At 47.4% G+C, this 20263-nt stretch overlaps 1 protein-coding gene across 4 annotated transcripts in view; it reads left to right on the forward strand.

Annotated features, from left to right (window-relative positions):
* Positions 1–20263, forward strand: part of KLHL32 (kelch like family member 32) — a 46789-nt gene that overhangs the window by 16269 nt on the left and 10257 nt on the right. For 2 of the 4 annotated variants that reach the window (XM_064170041.1, XM_064170042.1), the window contains 2 exons: positions 8542–8757; positions 18328–19054. In XM_064170041.1, coding sequence (XP_064026111.1) covers positions 8542–8757; positions 18328–19054 — 943 coding nt within the window. Of the gene's footprint in view, positions 1–8541; positions 8758–9839; positions 9903–18327; positions 19055–20263 lie in introns of those variants that run through there. The other 2 variants (XM_064170044.1, XM_064170043.1) reach the window with 2 other exon arrangements.

Consider the following 20263-nt stretch of genomic DNA (forward strand, 5'->3'; position numbering starts at 1 on the left):
TACAATTCGCTTGTAACCTGTGAAGCTGGAGGGAACGCTGGGCCTGAAGTGAGTTACAGCCTGGTTTTGTCTCAGAAGTATCCCGGTGGCAGAGAGTTAATTGTCCATCTTCTCTTTCCTCTCTACTGGCTCAGCCGAAGCAGAACTGACCTTTTGCTTCTTCACTCTGAATTAAGTCTGTGTGTGCCTCCTCTGTATTTTTAAACATGTTGTTATTGTTGTTATTTTCACAGGGATCATTTGAAATGTTAAGCAGGAGCAGAATCTTTTCTAAGAGAACTAATTGAAAAATCACTATTTGACTGAATTTGAGAGGCATCTTGGCACCTGAAACTGAGGAGAACAGTGAATGACTCAGCCTGCTCCATCTGTAACAGATACTGAAAAGACCTTGTAAAGTCGATCTTCATTTTGCAGCGTGGTGCAGTGAGGAAGCAGGACTTGCAGGGCCATAGTGTACACAAGTAATGACAGAAATGAGAGTACCCCAAACTGTCACCTCGCTTGAGTCACTGTTAAATAGTATTTTAGTGGCTGATAGAGAAGCATTTGCTGCTGAAGCATTTCATTTTGTAGGGGAGCACAAAGAAGGAAGCAGGTTCTGTGTAAGCCTGTTGAAGTTTTCCAGTCAACCTCAGCACCAGGAACTGAGAAGTCACTTCCCAGCGTTTGTTAGCTTTGTTTGCACGACCGCGTCGGGGAAGGGCTTGCCAGGGAACTGGTGCCTGGCTTCAGGACTAATGCTGCTTAAAACAAAAACTCCGTTTCTCTCCAGAGTGTTGGCTAGGCCACGAACCCAGAACCAAAATCAGCAGCTACCTGCTGTCCTGCTGAATCTTCAGCCAGTAGTAGTCAGAGCTGGGAAGGTACAAACTGCCCTCATTCATCTCGCTAGTTGTAGACATTAAAGACACAGACCTCAAGATCAGTGCTATCAACAGCGTTGTTAACCGTCCCTGACGTCCTGCAAGTGTCTTACTCCAAACTGAAAACTGCTGGCAGTTTTATTCACTGGCTTTCCTGTGTAATCTCTTCTGGACATCTGTCCATGAATTTGGAGGAAGTTGCTGCTAAACTGCCCATGTTCTAGAGAGTCTTTGAGAATTTGTGGTTCTAGTGCAGATTGTGTCTTGTTGCATTGGTGCCATTGCATCTTGAATGCCTCCAAGCAGGACTTGTGTTTGGGGTTCAGAGGGAGCTCAGCAGCAGGTGGAATCATCTCCACAAGAAGTTTTATGGGACCTGTTATGTGCTCTGCATTGGAAAAGCGGTACTATATTGCTGCACTGGCTTCATAAGCACCTTGACCGTTGGTGTGAGAGGTTCCAAAGCTGTTCAGAAGAGGATTATTTCCTAAATCCCATGTCAGTGTTTCCTCCTTGTTTACAATAAGCTACACCTGCTCTAATTAGTTATGTAAAAGGTTCTGAGTTTCCATAGCATCTGAGCACACCTCTTTCTCATGGGTATGTTCAGCACCCAAAACACCTTGGGTTTGGAGTTCTCACTGCCTTGAAAAGGGACGTTTTGGACGTGGAGAAAGCTAGGATGATAGGTATTGGGCGCGATATCCTATCACACAAGCCCACCAAGGTGGGGGTTGGAAGGGACCTCTGGAGATCAGCCAGTCCAAGCCCCTTGCCAAAGCAGGGCCACCCAGATCAGGTGGCACCGGAACATGTTCAGAGATTGGTTCTCTGGAGGAATGTGAATTCCTTCCTTTGTCAAATGAGAATTTGCTTTGGTTTAGTGCCGTAGTGAAAGATTTCTTGGTGATTTTTGAGCTGAAGTCAGGTTTTACAGGAGCACTGAGCTATCGGAACAAATGACAGCTTTCAAATGCAGCATACATGTTTTTCATCATTCACATACTTGTAATTAGGTTCCTTTGGCTGCTAAGTACTCTCGTACCTCCCTGTGGCTGAAACAGGTCTCCTGCTCTTCAGAGCAATGTGAAATTGTGTACCCTCAAAGCATGCAGCTCTTTGCTTCTTTACCTGTACACACAACTGCCACCCCCCATGTTTTAATCATAGAATCATAGAATGGTTTAGGTTGGAAGGGACCTCAAAGCTCATCCTCATCCAACCTGGTCCTAAACACCTCCAGGGAGGGATCAGCCACTGCAAAGGATCCTTTGAAAATATTAGCAACAGTCGAAGAAACAAAGGTGAATACTTGCCTTAAAAGATTGCTGGTGGTTGGTGGATTAGCCAGGAAGTTTTCAACTTTCCCCAAGCACTGTAGGAACTCTAAGGAGTTAGCAAAAACAATAAAGTAATAAAACGTGTAAAGACTCTGTGCCAGTGCTCTGATTGAAGAGTGCAGGACCGTCTCATTCCTCAGGACGTGTTTGAGGGAAGACAGGCTCCTGTAACTGACAAAAACTGTGGCTGATAAAATCCTCTCTTTGGGTTTCTGCTGCTGGCAGAGAGGCCAGGCACAGGGTATGGTGGTCACCCTGTTCCATTTCACCTATGTGCACCTGTGGTAGCTGATAGCATTGCTGCAGTTACCTCGCCAGTGATGCCTGGCAGGTGGTGAGGCCAGAAGCTTTCCAAAACCCAGCACATTCAGACAAATTCCCAGAGCAGCCCTCTGCCAGCAGGGGAACTCAGTGACTGAAAGCTTGCCTGCAGTCACTGCTGTGTTCCCACGAGCCCCTCGCTGCAGCCCCACTGTTCTGTTATGGTACACATAACATGCATAGGGCATGTTTCTTTTCCTGCAGACCACACGAGTCTCAGTGCATGAGAGCCTCACATGGGGTAGAGCCAATGTCACTCCAGGCTTCAAAAAGGGCACAAAATAGGTTCCAGGAAATTACAGTCCAGTCAGCCTCGCCTCCATCCCTGGAAAAATGATGGAGCAGCTCCTGCTGCAGGGCATCTTGAGGCACTTGGGAGAGAAGGTGGTTATCAGGACTAGCCAGCATGGATTTACAAAGGGGCAGTCATGCTTGACTAACCTGATAGCATTTTATGATGCCATAACTGAATGAGTTAGATGCAGAGAGAGCAGTGGATGTAGTCTGCCTTGACCATATCAAGGCCTCTGACACCATCTCCCATGACATCCTGGTGAGCAAGCTCAGGAGGTGTGGGATGGAAGAGCAGGCAGTGAGGTGGATCAGAAACTGATTACAAGGCAGAGTTCAAACAGTGGTGATCAGTGGTGCCAGGTCCAGCTGGAGAGCTGTGACCAGCGGACTCCCCCAGAGATCAGTGCTGGGTCCAGTCCTGTTCAGCATCTTCATCAATGCCATTGATGAGGGCACAGACAGACAGACGGAGTCTGCTCTGCAAGTTTGCTGATGACACCAAGCTGGAGGGCTTGGCTGAGACAACTGCAGGCTGTGAGGCCATCCAGTGAGACCTGGACAGACAGAGCTGGGCACAGAGGAACCAAATGAGGTGCAACAAGGACAAGTGCAGAGTCCTGCACCTGAGGAGGAGTAATAAATTGCACAAGTACAGGCTGGGAGGTGACTGCTGGAGAGCAGTCCTGGGGAGAGGGACCTGGGAGTGCTGGGGGAGAGCATCCATGGCACAGCAATGTGCCCTGTGGCCAAGAGGGCCAACGGGACCCTAGAGGGAATTAAGCAGAGTGTGTCCAGCAGATCAAAGGAGGTTCTCCTGCCCCTCTACTCTGCCCTGGTGAGACCTCAGTTTTGGGCTCCCCAGTTGAAGAGGGACAGGGATCAGCTAGAGAGGGTCCAATGGAGGGCTACGAGGATGATGAGGGCACGGGAGCACTGCCTGGTGAGGAGAGGCTGAGGGCCTGGGGCCGCTTAGTCTGGAGAAGAGAAGACTGAGAGGGGATTTAATAAATGGTTATAAATCTCTGAGTGCTGGGGGCTAGGATGGGGGGGACAGGCTCTGCTCACTGCTCCCTGGGATAGGACAAGGAGCAATGGATGGAAACTGCAGCACAGGAGGTTCCAGCTCAACTGGAACAAGGGGCAACTTCTTGACTCTAAGGGTCTCAGAGCACTGGCACAGGCTGCCCAGGGAGGTTGTGGACTCTCCTTCTCTGGAGCCTTTCAAGGCCTGCCTGGATGTGTTCCTCTGTGATCTGTGTTAGATAGGATTGTCCTGCTCTGGCAGGGGGGTTAGACTCAATGATCTCTTTGGGTCCCTTCCAATGTCTGACATCCTGTGAGCCTGTGATCTTGGCTGCGTGCTCGCTAGCCCTGGCCAGCAGGATTGAACCTGAAGACTAATCAGATACAGGGAAACATGATGTGAGAGGGAAATTGATTCTCACGGCAGGAATGGTTTGAGATTATTGCTCATGTGCTTAGCCCTACAGCTACTTTGAAATAGCAGCAAGTCCGCAGAATAATGTCTTGTGCTTAAAAAGGGAAACAAAAGCAAGAATTACAGAAAGTGTTGAGAAAAGAGTGATCTGTCAGAAGAAATGATGTAATTGATTTGGCTTCAGCTAGGTGCCTTTGCTGGTGCAGCTGCACGAGTTTGGGGTTTAGTGGAGGCAAACTTCAAATAAGGTCTGGAGTGCAGTTTCTGAAGGCTTGTGCTGTTGCTGTGTTGTTAGGAGTTATGAGCTGATAGCTCCCAAGGCAGTGGGGGAGGTTTTGCAGAACCTCTGACACAGAAAGGAAGTGCTGGAACCAACAGAACTGTCTTTCTTTTCTCTAAACTTGTGCTGATGTCTTTTGCTGTCAGCTTTTGTCACTAGGGCTTTGCACTTTGTGGTTCTCCAGTACACAGAGTCTGTCGTTGCTATCACGGATATTGAGACTGTCCTCTGGAAGGTGCAGCTGCTGCTTGGTGTTCCACATAGCAGGGAACCTGGAAGACAAAGGGCCACGACCTGTGCCTAAGGTGCCTAAGGATTTTGGATAGGCACATCCCTGCCCAAGACCTCACACCCTTTTTTTTTGGTTTGTTTTATTGATACTGAACCTGTTTAGGACAAGGGGAAGTGGTAATCAGTGTGCAACTCTTCTGCCAGAGCAGCAAGGCCAGGCCCTTGGTGCTCTGATTTACAGCCCTGCTGTAATCCAAGTGGGAAGCAGGTGGAGTTACAACTGGGTACAGTGCTTTGGATATTAATGGCTTGGCTTGGCAGTGGCATTCGAAAGCTGTATATACTTTTTCTGTCTTAATTATGCATTCATTAAAAGCTTTTATACCCAACAGAATAAAGTAAATATTGTTTGATCTCTGTAGTGTGCTCCCAGACTGTAGATTTGCACAGCAGGGTCTTGATAATCTGAATAAATTGTATTTCCCCCAGGAGTTTATCTTTCAAATAAGGTCATAAAGAAATGCATTCTTTCCCCCGACTTCTCCTTGTGCTTTTCCTGCTATTTATAACAGGGAGCAGAGGAGTGGAGGTATATTGTAGTCTGCTGTGTACTTGCTTATGATTAACTCTAATTTATCAATCTGTTACTTACATCCTTTGCTGTGGCTTGTGCGAGGCAATTATTCTTCAAAGCACAAACGAACAGAGATGGATTTGGAAGTAATTTAAATACAATATTTATATCTATTCTTCTTGTTTGACAATTTATCATATCTCTATATTAAAACACACCTCTGCACTAAAGCATGGACACTGTCACATCATTTATTTTGAATATTTAATATTGTCATCTTTCAGATTGTATTTGTTCAGAGGACTGATTCTCTTTTATGAGGGTTTTAAGTGTCAGCTCATTGTTAAATTGGTTTGGCATCTAAAGGTTGCTGCTGCTGAATCAGAAGGCCAGTGGCACAGAACGATGGATCTGTGCCTTCAGAGAGAGGGGAAGCAGCGGCGCACAGAGCGAGCAAACGCTTTGTGCCAGACCCACTGCCTTGTGTGGGAGACACTGATAAATAATTTGGCCAAATTACTAAATTGCTTTGAGTTTGTGGCCAGATTTTAGAACATGTTTTTATTTCATCCCTCAGTTCAAAAAAGATACATTGTTTTGTATATGCCAAATAAAAGCCACAAGTTTCAGTAATTTCCACAGGTCTGCTTTATGCTGCCTGTTTGTAAAGCACATCCTGTGACACAGCCCTGGGAGAAGGCTGCACACAGCCTCCAATCTTGCACCTGCTCTTTCAGTGCCATATAATCAAGTCTGAGGCTGCCATGGCTCCTATTCATGACCATACTGCTTTACTGGGTTATCTCTAGTCATGTCCTCCTCTGAAGTCCACCAAAACCCATCTGTCCTGTGGGGTTTGATGAGACATCTTTCACTGTTTGGCTTTGATCCAGGAGCTCTTTGAAAAGACAGACTTGCAAAGCAGGGAGTACAGCATGGTTGTTGCTTGCTGTGGTTGTAGTCCTGTGTGGCACTGCCACCATGGCCATCAGAGAAACAGAATCAAGAATTGTTTCAGTAGGTAAAGTCTGAGATCATCCAGCCCAACCATTCTGTACCTCTGCCAAGGCTGGTGCTGAGCCATGGCCCTCACCACCACAGCTCTGCCTCTTTGAAACACCTCCAGGGATCAGGATTCAGCCACCTCCTGGGGCAGCCTGTACCACTGAGAACCCTTTCAGGGAAGAATTTTCTTCTAATATCCAATCTAAATCTTCCCTGGTGCAACCTGAGGCCATTTCCTCTGGCCCTATTGCTTGAGAGAGGAGATCAAAGCCCACCTGGCTCCATCCTCCTCTCAGGGAGCTGTAGAGAGCAATGAGGTCTCCCTCAGCCTCCTCTTCTCCACACTGAACACCCTCAGGGCCCTCAGCTGCTCCTCCCCAGTCCTGTTTCTCCAGAGCCTTCACCAGCTGCACTGCCTGTTTCTGGACCTGCTCCAGCTCCTCCATGTCCTTGGAGTGGGGGCCCAAAACTCACGAGTGTTGAGTACAGCACCTTCCCTGGTCCTGCTGGCCTCACAGTTTCTGGTCCAGGGCCGGCTTCTGGTGGCCTTCTTGGCCACTTGTGCACAGGCTGTCTGAAAAGATGGTGTGAGGCACCATCTGTGATCTGCAGGCATTAAATCACTGAGCAAGTGCACAGACCAGATACTTCTCATGTAAAATTCATCCCTTTATCTTTCCTTCTGCAACCTGAGAGGATTTATCCTTACCTCCTGTGTGCTCATGTGAAGAGGAACTGACACTGGGATGTCTGTAGCTTTTGGGGATGATGGCTGTTCTTTACCTTGTCAGAACAAGCACCAACTTTTCTTTGTTCCTCCAAGAAAATGATGTGAAGCTCCTCTGCAGCAGTTTAAGTAGATAATGAATAGGATTTATCTGTAAGGTACAGCTCTGCCAGGGAAGGTGTGCTGTTCAGACTGGGAGATTATGGATCAAGCAGCAGCCTCCCCAGGAACTCGATTCAGTTTCCTCCAGCATTGAGTCCTCTAAGCAGGAGGGAAAAAATCTTTCCTTCAGCCTCCCTTGCATATGCATCAGCAGCTCCACAGCCATGGGGACAGCCACCCGGTTCACACCTTCACACTGGAGTCCATAAAGCATTCCAAGCCCCCCCGTTCGCACTTCCCCAGCTCCCTGAGCTCTGCTCTGCCAGCTGAGAGCTGGTTTGACATTTATAGGATTTCTGTCAGTTCCTTTTGGTGCTGCCATTCCACCACGCAGAGCAGCCACAGCCAAGCCCACTGCAGATAGTCTGCCTCTCCTCCTGCTCAGTCCCTCCGTGAGCTCACCAGCAAAGCCAGGCTGGCAGGACTCCATGCCAGTGTCACACTTGGAGCTGGACAGGCAGCAGCAGCTGATGAGGAGCAGTGGGGGAAATGGGAAGAGCTGTCTGGTGTAGAGCGGCAGCAGCTGGCTGTCCAGGCACTAATGCCAAAGGAATGCCAACTGAAGACACTGCCCATAAGTACAGGTTGGCTGTTGTCAGGATGGGAAAACTTCCTACCCTGCGTCACTGCAGCTTTTGTCTCTGCAGGTTTTCTGCTACTGTAGACAGCAGGAGGCCACATCCACTGCAGTTTGGTGTCAGTGGTTGGGGGAAAAGGGTTTGTTCATCCAAGATAAACTTCTGTGCACTAAAGTGTAACTCAGAATCTCCCACTTTGTCTTCTCTCGTGGAACTCAAAGTTGTGCTGCAGCAGTGCTCTGGCTCAGTGAAGCCAGTAAATAAAGAGCAAACCTTTGCTCTGTAACAAGCCATTCTAGTTAGCAAATATATTTATTTGTTTGCAATCCACTTCTTAACTCCTGCGAGCTCTTGCTGTGCAGCGTAAGTCACGCTGCTGTATTGTGTTCTGCACTAAGCCATGTTTCTTACAGGTACTTTCTGCATATTTAACCTCAGCAGCTATGCTATAAATTACCACTGTCGTGTGTGTTTGCATATGCACTGGTAACATTTACACACACAGTCTGAATGAGGCTGTGTTAATTCATTTCAGCTTGCCACAGCTTCAAAAGAGTAACGTCCTTGTTGTCCGAGACCTGCGAGGTGCTTCTTTTCTAGTTTGGGGTTGGTGGTGGGTGGCTGGGTGGGGTTCTTGAGATTCTTTTTGTGAATTTTTTTGGTTTGTTTTCCCTCACCCCCCCTTTTTTTTTCTGAGACATAGTTTGTTTGCTTCACCCATTTAGGAATTGAATAGTTTTAATTACTTGGACCTGTATAAGCTCGCGGACCTCTTCAACCTCACTTTGTTGGAGAACGCAGTGGTTGACTTCTTAGTGAAACATCTCTCTGAGCTCCTGAAGAGTCATCCTGAGGAAGTTCTGGCACTCCCATATTGTCTCCTCCGAGAGGTTTTCAAGAGTGACAGACTCACTTCCCTCAGTGAGGAGCAGATCTGGCAGGTAAGGAGCTGATGTGCAGCAGAATGTGGGACACTGTGAGCCAGAGCAAACCCTGGAGCAGTCGCCAAGGAGAAGCTGCAGTTCAGCACAGACTGCATGGCAGTGGTGGAAGATGTTAAAGTGACATTGAAAAGATACTGTGTTGCATTAATGCAATTTGTTTGCCTTCAAAGAAAGCTTCTCTTACTGCTTCCCTTGTGTTACTTAGACACAGCCAGAGGGTTTCCTGCAGGTCCAGCTTTGCTGAAGAGGTGGCTGCAACTCGGTGAACTTTGCCTCTGCTGGGGCTGCTGGCAAACCGCTTCAGCCAAACCCAGCTGTGTAACTGCAATTGTGATTTGAGTTGTTTAGGCCACCACAGATGACTTTGCTTGAAGCAAATCAGAGAATCACCACACAGGCTGCTCTGCTCTAGGATGAGTGGAGGCTTCAGTGGAAGGCTTTCAGCAAGAAGCTGAAGATGGCAATCATTTCCCTGACAAAAGCTGGATGTGGAAAGGGGTCAGGTTGCTAGCACAGAGTATTGGCAGGATAAAAGCATTATGGTGTTACCTTTAAAGTCTGTTTGGGAAATCTAATATGAAAAAAAATCATATAGCCTGTATAAAGAAACAGAAAAGTAACCCCAGACCTGTCCTTGGAAACATTCCCATCGTGTGGAAATTGCAGCTCCCAGCATAGTGGGAGGAAATCTCTGTGCTGCTGGCTGTCCAAACACTCCTCTCTTCCCTGCTGTTGTGCTTTGTCCAGGAAAGTACTGCAGGAGGTTTCAAAGAAACCTTAGCTTTCCTTTTAGCAAGGGGTTCTATTGGTCCATCAGAGGAAACTGAGTTGGGAAAGTGATTTGTATTTCAGTCCCTGTTATTTATATGTTTCTCTTCCGCATTGTTCTAGGCAATAATTTTGTTTCTGTACCATCATTTTTTCCAAGTGTAAAATGTGTCTTCATCTGTGGGGCACTTCATGTTCTGTGGATGAATCGTGTCACACAGGAACAAAATACTTGAAGCTTCAAGTACAGAAATGTTTTCTTAAGCTCCTCAAGCCACAGAGGAATTGTGCTGGTGGAACTGAACCCTTCAGCCTGGGAACTGGCATGTTTGCTGTCAAACTTGGAGTCATTAGAGTTTGGACATTTCACAAAGGTGAGGTTACCTGCAAGTACAGAGAGCAAATTAGACTCTTTCCTGTCCTGGTCCCTGGAGGACCAGGTACAGCAGAACATGCAGCACCCTGCCCATGATGGTGGCCTTGGTTTGGGTTTTCTAGGTGCAGTGCTCTGGAGTTCTCTCCCTGTTCCCTTCATCAGAAAAGGTTTTGGTGTGTAAGCTTCCCTAAAGGGCCTGGCTGGTTGGCCAGCTGGGTTTGACCCCAGTTTCTCTGCAGGGTCAGTGAACACCCCTAGCTGCATGCTTTGGTAGCCCTTTGCTGGAGAAGCTGCTGCAGAAAGCATACACCTTTAGCTATAACTTAGTGTCAGCTCATAATGGGCAGCAGACCCTCTGCCGATGCTGTAACCAAGTATGGGCAGTGGGGATTGTCAGATCTTGTGTCTTTGTCCTGTCCTGCAGGAAGAGCTCGGGAATCATTTTCTGGATGATGTTGCTCCAGTCATGAACACTTCCTGAGACAAGAGTGACAAGCTTTCTGTTTCTGTTGCAAGGTCATGCTGGGGAGAGATACTTGTAGTTAATGTGCTGCTTTGGCAGCCAGCAAGACCCCACAGTGCCCGTGTGAGCGCTCTCGTAATTGCCTCTGCAAAGGTTACTAGTGCTGTGCTGGGGAGCTGTTTAAACTTGCCTCCTGCTGCAGGCAAAACCTCTGTGTCCTTTTAATTCATCCAGTACAGCCAGCAATAAATATGTATTTAGAAATAGTCCAGGTCCCCAGAATGAATTAAAAGACACACATAAATGTTTACCAATTTAGGCACTCAGAAAGCAGTAAGAAACTGCTTTTTGCTTTCTCTTAGTAAATAAGTAATTCCCTCATAGTCAACTCAATAGAAGAAAATCAAATCAGACCAGCTATATTGCCTCAAGTGTAGTTAAGTTCATCATTTTTGCTAAGGTTATAGTGGTAATGCAATATACCATGGAAGAATCTAATATTCAGCCCAGGGTAAAGATTGGGTATGCCAGAGGATTAGTGTCAGGGTGCTTTATAGAAGTGAAACTTGATGGACAGGTTGGAGACAGATCTACAGAATCTCATTAAATTGCTGAATTGTTCATTACTGAGCACTCTCACTGTAATAAAGTGCTCATTGACTTTGACAAATCCCCATCCCATGTCTTAAGGAAGAACAGCAAAGCAAGAAGTGCTGGGGAAGCTGGTGGAAATTGGCACAAAGTGGGGCAGATAATAGCAAAGCTGATGTGGGGATGCTGCTGTCTGAGTTCTCTCTTACCTGTGGCTGTGTGGCCTCCCCTGCATGCCTGCCGGGCAGCAGGAGTTCCCTGTGTCCCGGAGGCACCTTAACTAGCAAGGCTGCCCTCCTGGGACCTCTGGAGAGAGCCAGAGCACAGGAATTGTCACTAGCTTGAAGTCCCAAAGCCCACTGGGCAGTGCAGTCCCAACACATCAAGATTAAGGCAGTTACTTGAATGCATCCGAAGGTGGGTGCAGCGTGGTGCTCAAATGTGATTCACACTGAAGTGGCTGCAGCTCCTCTGTGGCAAGTCTGGGAGTTTTTGTAATGACAGCAATTCACAACTGCCCGATTTCAGGGAATGTGGGGATGAAAATGAAGGCTGAGAAGTTAAACAGCTCGGAGGGAGATTCATGACCTGCAGTGATTCTTGCTGATTCTTTCAGAAACTTCCAAAGCTAGGTGCAGTGGACAGAGCAAGTAGTTAACCCCTTCCTCTGCCTCTTAAAATCTTACCAAACGTTTTGGCTTGGCGTAGGTGGAGGCAACAGACAAGGACTAGAATGATGTGTTTCTTTAAAACAAATAAACAGGAAGAGCCCACCAGGAAATCTCCACGGGCTGCGATGGGAGCGATTTACTCCATGGTTAAGAGCATGTCTTTAGCTAGGCTAAGCCAGTGACAGCCATTATTGCTTTACACAGGATTTGTTCTCATATTGTCTTTTTCACTTAGCACAGGAGATTATGAAATACTGTTCCACACAGATGAGACTTATTATTTGTCAGCTACATTAAAACCTGAGTAAACTTCCAGCAGTGACAGGGGTGAAAGGATTAAATAAATAAAATGAAGAAGAAAAGCAAGGAACAACCCTGAATTTGGAAGGAAAAAGGCAAATTCTTTGGTATTTTTCCTCTTGGCTGCGTGTGCAGCATGCTTTTTTCACAGCTGTGGTGAGGATGTGCCGAGTGTATCAGGAGGTGAAGAGCAAATCTGCATGACTGTCCATCACTGGAAAGGCTCATGGGCTGCACTTTCAGGAGGCAGATGAACTCCTTCCCTTGATAACTAAAAAGGTAACCAACCCTGTAAGACAGAACATCTTTTCAGCACTGGAGGGCTTCTCGTTGGACCCTTAGCCAGTAGAAAGCAAGCCAAAGATTGAAGCAAAAAAATTGATGTTAGCTGCAGTTCTCATCCTGCTCATCATTAAAAACTGCAGCACTATGAGGCTTCAGTGCTCATGTCTCAGGGCTCATACAGATAGAAACAGCTGCTGGATTACTGCAGTGCAGTGGCCAAATGACACTGTGGCAAACACTGCACCTGATCTTAGATGAACTCTTGGATCACATTTGGCAAAAAAATCTTGAGATCCTGCTGCTGCTTGGGTAGGTTATTAAAGGGTCACTACGAGATGGAGCCTTTCATCTGTGGTCAGCCCTAGCTCGTGTATCGGTTTGCACTCCCAGGTGGCGTGGCCATTGGGGTGCACAGTTAAGCAGCATGGCTAGCAGAGCAGGAGGGCTGGGAGCTCTGTTGCAGCAGGCGTGAGCACACATTAGCTCACTGGTTTTAAACATATGGTGGCACCCCATGGTGTTTGAATGCTGGGGGTGCCACTGGGCCTCGCTTGGTCTTTCAGTCCTAGCAGAAGGATGACTTAGGTGCAAGAAGCACATTTGTAGATCTGCCTTTACAGCCAGTTGGAGCTTCTCTGCAAAAGAAACTACTCCATGGTCTGAGGACTCGACAGCACAAGAACACAGCTCCTTTGAAACCTACTATGGCATAGTTTGGTCTTCGCTGCTCCAAGATGGTTAAGAAGAAATGCAGTGTTTTATTGCCTATATGGAGATGTGCTTCTCAGCTGCAAAACTATCTTAGTTGCTTTTGTTAGATGTTTTCTGGGGATCTCTGTTCGTTCTCAGTTTCAGCTACCTGCATCTCACCAAGCTTTGTTCTGTGGTATGGGGCACAAAAATCTCCATAGTATTTTGGTACTGGAGTAAGGAGACTCATTTGTGGATGGCTTGAGGGGACAGAAGATTTGTGTTACGTACCAGCTGTGACACCACTGTCTTATGCCGTATCACTTCATTTTTCTCTCTTAGCTCCTGTGTTGGGGGAGTAGTTAAGATGGTTGTGGAATCTCCCTCTCTGGAGATATTCAAGAACTGTCTGGATGCGTTCCAGTGTGATCTGCTCTGAGTGATGTGATTCTGCTCTGGCAGGGGGGTTCGACCAGATGATCTTTTGAGGTCCCTTCCAGCCCCTGACATTCTATGATTCTATGTACACTGCTCTAGGAAGTTTGACTTTGCTTATAAATTGCTTTGAGACACTTGGGAGGCAAGTGCTATATGATTTTGAAGTTCGGATTCCCCAGATGGTGTAAAATGGCAAACTTGCATGAGCTGTGATAATTTACAACAGCTGAGAGTTTACCTTCTGTCCCTACCTTCAGTTTGAGCTTGAAGAGATGAAAAGCTTCGTTCTTCCATATAGCAACTCTGCGTTAATATATGATTCATTTCCATGTATAATGTTATATACTGCTGTGGTTCAGCTGCCCATCTGTAAAGCTGAGTTTTGATCATAGGTGTTTTCTTGTGAGACTGAAAAGATTAAATACTTTTATTGGGGTCAGTCAGTGTCTCCTCAGTAGGCACCTGTCAAGTCCCATTTCCAGTGAGTAAAAGAAACAGCAAAACAGATGCATTGGATAAAGTGTGCAGAGGAAGTGAACACCAGTTTGAAAAGTGTACATTCTGCTCTGAACTGTCAGAAAAAAGGCTTTTGTTTGTTTTTTCTTTTCTTTTCTTAGGTAGAAAATGAAACTTACCCTGCCTCTCTCACAGCCTTTTTTATTAAGCCCATCCCTCCACAGTCATTGTGGAGCAGTGTAGCTACCTGTGCTTGGTCCTTGTTGTGTTTGGTTGTTCTTTGGGTTTCAGTTGTCTGTTTGCACATCTGTTAGAATTCTGTTAATTTGTGAGGCACTCCATGTCTGTGCCAGGTTGATTCTATGATTCCAAGGTAAGAAAAACCTAGTGGGGCTGATCAGTTACCCACCCCTTAGAACGTGAGAGTGAACAGCCCAACCCACCAGGAGACTAAATGTTGATGCCCTCAGTGGCATGATGTTTGGTCTCTGCTCTCATCACCAAACAGTGCCTTGCGTGGATCCCATTATTCATCTAAGAGGAAAAGGGTTACTAATGTGGTGCCCTCCAATGTTTCTGTGTTTGTGAGGGGGAACGGGAGAGCAGCAACACAAGTGCACTGGCTAAGAGAAAACATTTGCAAGAGATCCTTCCTGCTTTTTTAAATCTCCTCTTATCAGGAAGAATGTGAGCCGTGACAAATGGTTCTGCTAATCAAACAGCACTGAAAGGTTAGGTCATGGGAAGTCTTTAGTCATTTTGTGCTTTTCAAGAGTGGATTTGTTAAAATTATGCTGAATACCCACTTAAAGCCTGGGCTGAAAACCCTACCTGTGTTTTGTAACTCTGCACTGTCAGAACTCGTAATAAGTCAAACATTCTTTCAGAGGTACTCATAAGGGAGAAAAACCCCTGTAAATTTAAGAGTAATTTCAGCTTGTAAATGAAAGGGAGAGGCAGACTGTTCATTTGCACCAATCATGCCTTCCTTTCATCTGCTCTGATTAGGCCTGGTGCGGTTTCATCAAACTACTCCATCACCGAGCTGTCACTCCAGTCGTCTGTTGATTGAAAACAATCAGGGCTCTGATGGCACAATTATTCTGACCCTTTAACTAGAGGCTGCTGTGATAATGAAAGGTTGATTATGATAGTTTGTGCCTCTTTCAGTTTGCCAAGAAGGTTAATTTGGGCATCAGACGGATGTTTAATGGGCGCTTGCTGGCTACACCGAGGTAAATGAGAACGTGCAGTCTTGGATATTGCACGGATATAGTTTGGCTGTCAATCATTGTCATTTTGAGTTTGTGCCTCACACTCTGGAAATCACATTTTATTTTTTCCTTGGGATTTAATTTATTCTGTGCCCTGAGGAACTTCTTTCACTCTGTGACCTTCACAGCAGCTTTCTCTGTCTTTCTTCCCTTCCCTCAAATGGAGCCCAAAGGCACAATACATCTAGAGGAACGGTTTGCTTTCATTTTTCACATTAAAAAAAAAGGGGGAAATAATTTAAAAATCCCTTTTTATCAGCTTGCCCTGAACAGAGGAAATGTTTTCACTGTGGTTGTTTCACCAGGCTGTGCCAGTGGAAGCATGCCCGCTGCTCTGGCAGCGGCGCAGGCAGGTTGGTGATGCCGACACGCAGGGAGCTCTGTGACAGACCTGGGGGAGCACAGCTGCATTTCCAGGGCTGCAGCTCCCTGCCGTGTCAGTATGGTCACAGTCACTGTGCTGCAGCTTCCTAAGCTGGAAGGTCTCTCTTCAGGGTTCAGGGGCAAAAGGCATTCATTGCTGATTCAGAGATTATTAATATTTACTGTGTTTGGATGGAGAGAATCCTATGCATAATTTTGTGGTTGTTTGGCTCAGGGTGCAAAAAAAAAGCAAATCTCTCCCTAATTTTGATTGTTCTCCATGCAGCTCATTACAGTCTTATTTTTATGCACAATATTAATTCAAAATAAATAGAAGAAGAATATTTCTGTGTTTAAAGCTCTCCTGCATCCAGGCTTGAGCCACTCATGCTGCCCATAAGTGACTGACTGGTGCAGTTGCAAAGGGAGTCTGGAGGCTGAGTGCACAGCTGCTTACTGACTTCTGGAAAGTCACCTGTTGGCTGAGGGCTTCAAAAATTGTGTCTTTGGGGTTTCTCCCAGCAGCAGTTCTTTACCCATATGTTTTTATTCTTCAGTGGATGATACAGCCCAGTGTGGTTAACCTTACCAATACTTAAAATTCTAAACCTTCTGAGGTTTGTCCTCTGTAACTTCTGGAGAAAGAGAGGGGAATGAAGACCCTCTAGAGACCCAAATTCAGTTCCCTTTGGAAATCCCTCTTCATTTGAAAAATGTGTCAGTTCTACCACAGCCTTAGTGGACTTTGTTCCAGAGCTTTAGGAAATGCTCTAGTTTACCCCTAGCTTCTGCTCCTCATCTTGACATTGGAAGAGCCAGGGTGGTCCTGACGACGGCAGAGAGAGAGTGAATTTGGGGCTGGCTGAGATAGGCAAATTAAACCATGTGTGAGTTTAGAGTGAAAACACAGAAGCCTCCCCCGGCCCCGTTCCCACTGCTGTCACTTTTGGAGTTCATGTCTATGACCTTAGATGGCACAAAGCAGCACAACTGCTTTGCAGTCCAAGGTCTGCAGCATGAATGGCCCAGATGCAGAGTAGATCAGGGTGGAGATCCCATGGCCTGTGCCACTCAGGGCTGGGCTCAGAGCAGCATTTTCTGTCTCGGAGCACTCTGGACATAAACATTCCCTGACACCATGACCTGAGGCACTTTTCAAGTGATCCTGGGTCTAATGAGGGTCAAGGGTTTTGCACACATAAAATGGCTTGGTTTTTCTGGTTGGGAAACTTGTGATGTCAGGTGAAGCTCTGGCAGCACTCCCAGCAGAGTGGCTTGAGGAGGATGGTGCAGGGATGCCAGGCCCTCTTGCTTCTGGGAGAGCTGTCAGACCAAAAACTCAGGCAGCTACTCGTTGCAGGGTTCTGTTCACCGGGAGGTAAGCTCCTAACTGAGCCTCAGCTGCCCTGCTGCTGTGCCAATGCAGCTTGCATGTGCCTGCACCAGCCACAACAGGAAGGGCAGGGTGTGCTCTGGGCTCTGGCAGCGGGGCTGTCGAAGCCCCATGCTGGAAGCAGAAGCAGTTGGAGATGCAGTGAACTCACAGCCCAGGATGCAGGTGTGCTTAGATGTGTGCTCCAACTGTGCCACACATTATTTTTCCACCTGCTTTCTGCTGGTTTGAGAGTGTGCTCCACTGCCTAAGTCAAGTAACCTTGTAAAGGAAAAGTCCTCTGGGTTAAGGCTTCAAAATAAGACAATTAATCTGTTTTGAAAATCCTGTCCTTCTGAGGGTCTGCTTTTGTCATTTACTTAGTTTAGAAGATGAATATGGCAAAATATATTATTTATTAAAGTTGACATAGGCACTGGGCTGCAGCTTCCTTTTCTCACACTTGTGCATTAAAATTAATAAAGAAGCTTCTGGCAGTTTAAACAGAAGGTGCCTGCATGGTGCCCAGAGCAGGAGGCGTGCCCTGCTTCTGTAAATTATTTAGCAGCCAGACAAATATTTTAAACTTCAACATTGTGGTTAGTCTCTTTATTTTTTCCCCCTTGCTTTTTAAATGCACTGCCAAGTGCTGCTGGCATCTCTGCGGAGAAGCCTGCACATCTTCCCTGCAGGGTCGCAAGTTTGCAAATGGCTTTGAGCTTCTTTTGCTGGTGCTAGTTGGAGTTGCTGATGACTGCTGCCAGAGGGGCTTGATGCGGGCACTGCTGTTGGTGGCAGTTCAGAGGTTCTGTGGAAGCACTGGGCTTCTGAGTCTGGATTCAACAAAAACTGAGTCATTGACAAATAGGTGTCTACGGATTGCCACAAGTGTGGAAGTTTGTGTTTCTGCCTAACATTTGCTCCCTTTGCACTGGAGGAAAGGAGAACTGCATCACATCCACTGGTAGCTGCTCCTGCTACAAGCAGAGGTGTTTGGGAACGTCACTGAGTCTTCTGAACTTCTCCAGCCTTCCAGCAGTTGCCAGAGCAGCCAGTGGCTGGAGCAGCTGCTCTGTCACACAGATCAGTGGTGCTTAGTCCATGCCTCCATAGCGTGGGCACTGTAACCTTAACAAATGGTTTTCCGCTGCAGAGCAATTGTGGAAGTCTAAGGCTCACTGGTGTGCCCCTAAAACCACAGGACCTGTTTCACAGCCTTGTGTCACAGTTCAGGAGCTGGTCTTGTGGCCTGTGAGTGTGCATACAAATATCTGCACTGGGAGCTAAGCTCCTAGCAGTTATATTTAAGCAGAGTTCCTCCCTTTAAGGAGGCAAAGCTTGAGCAGGCTCCTTTGACACTGCCTCACCTGCTTTTGTAAGTGCTTTCTATCCTGGCAGGTATCACCAGCAGGGCACTCAGCTGCTCCTGGGGCACCAGCTGTTTGCCAAGGGCCCGGGTTTGGCAGAACCTACACAAATAACTGCTGTCTTCTTCTTCCCTTCCTTCCTCCCACTCCTAGCTGGCTGTGCAATGGCTGGAGCACAACTGCCACTACCAGTACATGGACGAACTGCTCCAATACGTCCGCTTCGGCCTTATGGATGTGGACACACTGCACACCGTGGCTCTTCCTCACCCTCTTGTCCAAGCCAGTGAGGCTGCGACGGCGCTCGTCAAGGAGGCCTTGGCATACCACCAGAGCACCTATGCACAGCCAGTTTGGCAGAGCCGGAGGACAAGGCCACGCTTCCAGTCGGACACCCTGTACATAGTCGGCGGGAAGAAGCGGGAGGTCTGCAAGGTGAGGGAGCTGCGCTACTTCAACCCGGCGGACCAAGACAGCGTCCACATCACGGGCATCGCCAACTGGAGCGAGCTGGCACCCATGCCTGTGGGCAGAAGCCACCACTGCGTGGCTGTCATGGGGGACTTCCTCTTTGTGGCGGGTGGCGAGGCAGAGCAGTGCAGTGGACGCAGCTGCGCGGTGCGGACCGCCTGCCGCTATGACCCCCGGTGCAACTGCTGGGCTGACATCGCGCCCATGAAGAACTGCCGCGAGCACTTTGTGCTGGGTGCCCTGGGAGACTTCCTCTACGCGGCGGGGGGCAGGAATGAGCTGCGCCAGGTGCTGCCTACTGTGGAGCGCTACTGCCCCAGGAAGAACAAGTGGACCTTTGTGCAGCCCTTCGACCGCTCGCTCTCGTGCCACGCAGGATACGTGGTGGATGGGCTTCTCTGGGTATCAGGTAGAAAACCTTCCACACACTTTGAGGTGCCAACAAAACACTGCCTCAAGTGAAAGCTATAAACCTCTTTGGCTTGGAGAGCCAGGTGTGGTACAGAGAGGGACTTCTGCTCTGGGGGACCAGCCAGGTGTGTCCAGAGATGCTCACTGGCTGCCCCCTTCCATCAGTGCAGCGCTGGGTGCCTGTGACACATTGTGACAATGCCAGCAATGCCAGTCACAAACATGGCTGCTGATGTGTCTTGAGTTTTTACTTCTCGATTTCTCTCGTGGTTTACATTTTCAGTATTGCTGAAGCCTGGGCATTCCAGGAACTCACGTGAGATGCAGTTGTATAAAACCCTGTAACAAACACGAGAAGCAGACAAGTCTGGCCCCTTGCTCCAGTACACAAAAAAAAAAAAGGATTGCATTTTTTCCCCTTTAATTTCATTTTTCCTTTTTGTTAAATAACCCCAAACCCAAGTAAGAATTTGATTGAGATTTTGAAGTCAAATGCAGGACTAGTTAGGATTATTTTTAATCTTTGCAGATAGGCTAGGAAAGGGCAGATAATGCTGAGGATTAGTTAAGGTGCTCGGTTACATAAAGAGCTGCCTGCCTGAGTGCTTAGACACTGCATTGCTGCCTGGAGCAGCGTGATGGTCAGAGGAAGGGCAAGAGGCAAGCGGGAGGCTCTTGGATGGACTCTAAATCTGGGCAAACCAACAATTTTATCAATATTCACTATTTCCCATTAGAGTTTGAAAATGCTGCCAGCATAGCTTCTGCTGTGAAGTCATAGCAAGGGGCAATGTTCTGGCAGCAGAATAAGCCAGAGAGGTTGTGTTTTGTGTGGATTTTGATTGAAGGCTTAGCAGTTTTGAGTTGCTGGATTCTTGACAGGTCACTATGGAGCACGTTCAGGAGGGCCCGGGTCTGAGTTGTGTGCTGGGTTAGGGTTAGGGTTAGTTTCTGTGTGCTGAAGAGAGTTACTGAAAGAGAAGTAAATGGAGATGCAATCAGTATGGCTTTCTATTATTAATTAATTGCTCAGGGCTAGGCTGTAGTTGGCTGCCTGTGTCTGTTCAGGGGCAGGGCAACAGCGCAGAAAGATGCTTTATTGTTCCAGAACTAAGAGCAGCCACTGCTGAAAGCCTAACTGTTCATCATCAAAGGCAAGGCGTTAGCATGAGAGGCATCAGGAATGCATGGGGGGAGCCTGTTTTGA

The sequence above is a fragment of the Pogoniulus pusillus genome, chromosome 33 (assembly GCF_015220805.1).
Source record: "Pogoniulus pusillus isolate bPogPus1 chromosome 33, bPogPus1.pri, whole genome shotgun sequence".
NCBI classification, from domain to species: Eukaryota; Metazoa; Chordata; class Aves; order Piciformes; family Lybiidae; genus Pogoniulus; species Pogoniulus pusillus.